Source organism: Mizuhopecten yessoensis, unplaced genomic scaffold (genome assembly GCF_002113885.1).
Source record: "Mizuhopecten yessoensis strain PY_sf001 unplaced genomic scaffold, ASM211388v2 scaffold2467, whole genome shotgun sequence".
NCBI lineage: Eukaryota > Metazoa > Mollusca > Bivalvia > Pectinida > Pectinidae > Mizuhopecten > Mizuhopecten yessoensis.
In genome coordinates, this window is record NW_018404560.1 from 3,646 (window position 1) to 10,290 (window position 6,645).

The window sequence follows — 6,645 nt, forward strand, 5'->3', positions numbered from 1 at the left end:
GAGGAACGTGCATACATGTAGCATCGTATGGGTAATGACTTACACCGTCATATATAACTACATCCACGTATGAAACATTACTGATATAATGAATTACACTGCCTGAATTACTACATATATACGATATATCATGTAATGAGTTGCCCTGTGCATATTTACAATAGCTACGTATATAATAACACTTGTGTTTTATGTACCCTGTATTAACCTAATCTTGCTATGTACAGAATGTCACTTGTGACAAATAAAGGGCTTATAACAACAATTAACATTTAGAAAACATTCATATTCTCACCTTTCAAAATAGAAGATTGCGCATCGATTCTGATAAATACATGCAGTCGAAACAATCAATTGATAATTTTATGCTTTATCGTTATAATACTGTCGCTTATTGAGTTTTGCATGCGACGCAGAGAGGAGCCAGTAAAACGGATATTTGCGACAGTCTAATCACGATATACAGTCGCAAATATCAGTAGGATTATCCTCATTATAATTCACATAAGCTAAAATCATCAAAAGAAACGATGATTTGAAGCGATAGATATATATTGTCGTGACTTAATAGGGTAAGTGATGTTGTTAACAATAGCCATCCGGGCTTCATATGTAAATAAGAAAAAAGATTAGCGAACGGTATATCGTAGTTATACGGTCGTAAATCATTTTGATTGACCAATTTAATATCGTATTACATCTCAAATTAGAAAAGCATTTTACAGAGATGATTAAAGACAGGTTCGTTGATTGCACCTATTGAAATAGGTTCTATGTGTTCTACTGTTCTATTTTACATTGCTATCGCTCGCTTGTTCTATGATTTCATCTTAGAGTAACCAGGATAAACCTGAAACCATCGACACCTACAGGTACTAACGACACCTACAGGTACTCACGACACCTACAGGTACTCACGACACCTGCATGTACTCACGACACCACGACACCTACAGGTACTCGCGACACCTACAGGTACTCACGACACCACGACACCTACAGGTACTCACGACACCTACAGGTACTCACGACACCACGACACCTACAGGTACTCACGACACCTACAGGTACTCACGACACCACGACACCTACAGGTACTCACGACACCATGACACCTACAGGTACTCACGACAGTACTGTGATGGTGGATTCAGCTGAAAAGATCACAGGGCATATCCTGATCCAGATGTAAAGTGATGTATGTAACGATTTTCAATCCTAAACCGAACACGATGTATAATTGACAGTTAATTTCTATTTAAGAAAACAACATCACTTGTATATTTCGATATGTCTGCATTTGCGCTGCAACCCACTATATGAACATTACCAGCAGAAATGCATTTCATTTAAGGATTGAATCTTGCTTTGGTCGATTTCATGGGGTGATGAATTGAGATGGTCTTGAAACAAATTTAATGAAAATGCGAAGCAGTTCATGTTGGATTTGTTTCAAGACCAAATCAATTGAACACCCCATGAAATCGACCAAAGCAAGTTTCAAACCGTATATTTCAATCAAAGTGTTTTTTTGCAATAATTGGAACTTGTGAAGTCCATTCTGATAGTTTGTCCCAGGTTCTGGAGCTTGTGCAAGTCTTCGTATCGACGTAATGTTAAAAAATATGATTCGTCATTGAAGGACCATCATACAAAATGATGGCGTACGTTTATAGTTCAATACAGCCAAACTATGTAGAAACAAAATACAAAACCATGTTTTAAATGTCATATTTTATTTTTGCTGATGAAATCATTAGATATCAAATTTTCTGGAGCGTCATCGCGGAAGAATAATGTCTAGACGCGGTGCGCAGGCTCAGCTGAGAGTCTGCGGCAGCCATCTTCTTACTTGCTCGAAGTGGAGAGCCACTAAATTTCAAGGTTCTACATCTTCTGGTATGTGAATATGTAGTAACTGAATGTCGAATTAGACAGGAACAGGAAACCAGACGTGGCTTGAAAGGACGAAACAATTTGATATGGCAGTTGGCTGTTCGACTGCATTTCATAAAAGTTTTCGAATTGTAACGGGGTTGAACTTGATACTGTCCGAAAGGCAGGGTAGCTGGAGGGAGAATTTCTAGGGCACTACATGACTTGTAACTGCCGATAGAAACCGTGAGCTGGTAATGTTTTGCTGATGATCGTTTTTGGTTGTTAGTTTTCTTGTGTAGCTTAAATAAAAATGTAAAATCTCATCAATAGTTATCTCCCTTCGCAAAATCGTACGCACATGCAATGTTAATCTGGTCAAATTCATCGGCAAATGAAACAGATTACATTTGGTAGTTGCATTGAGTCCAACTTGATAAGGAATTGAAATATTTGAGCATTAAAGCAGAAATTATCGTGATGTGACACGTGATTTAATTATGACGTCATATATTAACCTTGTCCAATGAGAGTCTTGTCGCTTTGCTTCTGATAACATGGAGAATGCCCATGCGACAAACGCTTAAATGACTACGTCAAATTATTGGCGCCAATTTTATTTAAATATGCCTGTTCTGCCAATGTATTTTAAAGGACGACGCATATACAAAACGAAGTGATTAAATTTATTATTTAAGAACAAATAAATTAAATTAAACGATTGTCCTATAGTAAAAATGAAAAGTTATGGATAGCGGGCTCCATGCAATATGGATGTAACCGATTTGCGTTCATAAAATTAAAAACAATGACGTTCAATCCCTATATATTAGTAATCACTTTCAAACATATTTGATGTTCATATGAAAGAAAACACTGCATTGCTAAACGTAACGTTTGCATAAAATTATATATTTTGATATCTTGATTAAATGTTTTATGTGAAAACAAGATAAACTATGAATTAGTGGTCGTATTCCTTTTCGTCATTGTTTTTCTTTAAATCAAATTTACTGTTTTTATATTATAATGCGTTATGCATTTAAATAAAATCAAAGTCAATGTCAATTTTATAGTTTTAGAAAAAAATAATTAATTAAATATTTGACAACGCTCGACGGAAAACATCAATGTAGAACAGTAAAGAGTCGTCCTATCACGGTCCGTTTCTCTGAAATATACGAGGTCGACCGAGTCCTGTCGAATAACATGTTAATAACATTACTTTCACAAATATCATACAGAAGTAACCCGTTCAAATACTCCAAAGTTCTGCCGACGTGTGTCGTTTTTTTCTGGTTTTCCGACATGTTTACTTTGATGTCACCTTGCACTCTTTAAATGGGGCTGAAAACAAATTGGTCTGGTGAAAATGCTGATAAATATCTCTTTTATAATACAATCAGAGGAAAATACACAGATTTCATTTCAAAGTACTATTCAAACATTTTTTGACCGTGTACCAATTTGGGTAACGTGCCGTTTGTGAAAGCGTGACGTTAGCGACAAGTCATCGTATGTCGCCTAACCTTATTGTGTATTTTTGTTGGTATGTATGTCATTATATCATGTGACGAATACATGTTGCTGCTTCCAATGATAAGGAATCATGGAATACCTGACTTCAGGTAGATCGTTTTCAAGTGGAGATATTATACGGTAAGAGGTTAGAGGACCAAATCTAAATTGAAGTTTGGAAGATCCCATCCGGTAGCCTGATAGCGAGTGTCACATTGACGAATGATGAATTCCATAGCTGTGCAACCACATACAAATGAAACTTATTTTCAGCAGAAGTTGTATCCAAGTATTTTAACCGATGTATAAGTTCAAAGTAATGACAAAACCTTTAACAACTACAACTGAAAATGCTATTGAAAGGACACAGATTTCAGCTCCGTATATGCTACGATATTCGGTGGTCATTAATAAGGGGATAACCCTAGTGTATATCGAAATTTGGGCGGTATATCGTGATTATACTGTCGCAAATTGAGTTTTAATGGCGACGCGGAGCTATTGTTCGTGACTTCATGACGTGTCAGGGTCAGTCGAGGTCATCGACGTCATTGATAATCGCCATCCGGGCTTCATATGCAAAGGAGAAATTTCGTGGTTTTACTGTCGCAAATTATTTTGATCGACCAATCAAATGCCGTGTCTCATCTCAAATGATTTAGAATATGATTTTAGCTGTTAAATCATTATTGTCAACAACACTCAATTGTACACGTGAAAGAGCCAACGCACTTGTAACAAACTGCTGGGAAGTAATGTACATTTGATATCTATCTAATATTGTATATTATTTCATTTTTATAACGAATGCAGTATCACTAAACCAAAAATCATCCTTCAAAGGTATATGTAAATAATCGATTCCGCTGCATCAAAGTTCATTAATTTTCATTATAACATTTTGATTTTTCGTCCAACATTGACGGTTCAAAATACGTCATTAGATTGAAATCTAAATGGTTGGTAGGAAAGCGAACTGAAGAAGAAATAGAAAAAAGAAGAAATAGTTCTACTTTCTTCTTTTTAATGCGAATATACATGTAACACTTATCATGGACAGCGGGGACAACGGAAGGTTATCTGTATTACATTTGTTATATGTTACTTAAACCTGACAAAATAATGAAATAAGTACTATCAGCATTAACAGATTGTTTTATATTTATTTAAAAAAAAGGTGCGTGAATGCAATTGTCGATGTTAATGCATGATTTTTCAATGAAATTGTAAAAACATAGAACATGTAGTTTGAAATTGTGTTATCGTAAAAAAAAATTTCTCATCATTGTCATCGACTTCAAACCTTAGTTGAGAAATGGAAACTTTTGAAGTTACTGTACCTTTGAAATCCACCAACAAATCGGGTTGTTTTGATCAGTTTCTCGTCAAAGCAAACAGAATTGCGAAAGCTGAAAGCGAAAAGCAATATTTTAAGTTACGACATTGTTAGCAATTCAAAAGCAATTCTCTTCATTCACATTGATATAGAGAAAATGTTCATACCAAAACCATATGTTACCCTTTTCATCAAGTTTGATTGTTATACTTTATACTCTCCAAGGAACAGTCGAAATGCTATTAAAAGTGAAGATGATTGTCTATTTTTCTGTCATGCTTATATATTTATAGTTGTGTTAACTAACAAGTTTTATATGATCCAATGGATAATTTCCACCGAGTCGTGCGAGTAGTATGCCTGTCTTTGCCAAACAGAAAAAAATAATCATGGACGGTGATTATTATGAAATACTTGTATTCAATCGAAAAAGATACATAGCTAATAATGAATTATAAAAACTAATAATCTTACCTCCAAAGGCAGCAAGAAGACCAAGTCCAGAGCCGAGTTTAGAGCCTGAATCACGTCCAGTAAGCGTAAAGTCGGGAAGGGAAGGGCTAGACAAAGGGATGAATGTTTGAGAGAGGTAATCCACTCCACCCTTTTTCTGTCCACCGCCTTTTCCGTAGCCACTGTATCCGCTGTAACCACCCTTGCCACCGTAGCCACCGTATCCACCCTTGCCACCGTATCCATAGCCACCACTGCCGCCGTATCCATAGCCACCACTGCCGCCGTATCCATAGCCACCACTGCCGCCGTATCCATAGCCGCCACTGCCGCCGTACCCGTAGGAGCCACCACTCGATCCGTATCCACTATTGACGCCAGCTACCGTAACCATGAGGCAGGCTACAATTATTATCCTCAACCTGAAACATAGAAGGGAGCTATGATCGCTTTTATAGTATTTTTTAATTTTTCAAATTATTTATCCATATTTTTGAGAGAAAAAAACAGGGAAAATATAAATCATGATTTATGTATTAAGTGAATAGATTTAAATATTGAACAATAGATACATATATGTTTGTGTCTGTAACATGATTTTCATACAGAGAGCTATTCAGGTGTCAATTTCAAGATCATGTTTAACCTTTATTTGATATAATTTTTTAAAGATGCAGGCAAAATCTCAATGTCCCTACTTTTGATTTGACATTGAGAAAACATAAACTTATGTAAATTATGTAAATTACATAAATCGTAATGAACTTACATGTTGCCTGGTCTGTGTGGGTCCGCCTGACATTAATTTGTCAAACTCCCTTGATATCAAGTTTCTCTTCGATTTTCCAGTGACCTTTGACTCTGCTCATTAGCATAAATACCCCAACGAAACTTTCTTTACAGTTTTTGTGTTCTTTCATGCCTTTGGTCACGCTCCAAATCAGATGAATGGATATTGGAATCAGTAAGTGATCGATGGCGCCCTGCGGGCATTGCTTGTATGGTCATCATATGGACGTTTGATGTAAGCCGGGTTGAATTTACAAGGACAGAATATACCAAATCGTCAAAACAAAATAAAAAATATATCAAATCGTCAAAACACTAGGTCAAAATGTACCACAGTAATAACACACCCGGATAATATATACTATAGCGTCAACACACTGAAACATAAAACACAGTGATGAAATGTAAAACAAAATAGGATCTTCATCGTCACCATACAAGGTTAACATCTATCAGACGGCTTCATACCAGGACTATATATCTACCACAAGGTCACCATACAAGGTTAACATCTATCAGACGGCTATATATACCACAGGATCAACATACAAGGAAAACATACACAGTGTAGTAGCGGTTATACTACCATACAAGGTCAAAATACAATATATATCAGGTTATACTACCATACAAGGTCAAAATACAATATATATCAGGTTATACTACCATACAAG

The 6,645-nt window shown here is 36.0% G+C and overlaps 1 protein-coding gene across 1 annotated transcript; it reads right to left on the minus strand.

Moving 5' to 3' along the window:
• Positions 1-1,781: 1,781 nt before the first annotated feature.
• LOC110446056 (glycine-rich cell wall structural protein-like) lies at positions 1,782-6,215 on the minus strand. The gene is made up of 4 exons (XM_021491013.1): positions 5,952-6,215; positions 5,204-5,604; positions 4,734-4,802; positions 1,782-2,177 (listed from the first exon to the last, which is right to left on the minus strand). Coding segments are annotated over exons 1-3 (438 nt in total). The 5' UTR covers positions 5,954-6,215; the 3' UTR covers positions 1,782-2,177; positions 4,734-4,767.
• Between the last annotated feature and the right edge of the window lie 430 nt (positions 6,216-6,645).

Excerpts from the sequence above, each read along its gene's own strand:
- LOC110446056 (XM_021491013.1), bottom strand. Across the intron at positions 4,803-5,203 it reads TCTTCTTGCTGCCTTTGGAG|CTTTCGCAATTCTGTTTGCT; the intron begins GTAAGATTATTA and ends TTTCGCTTTCAG.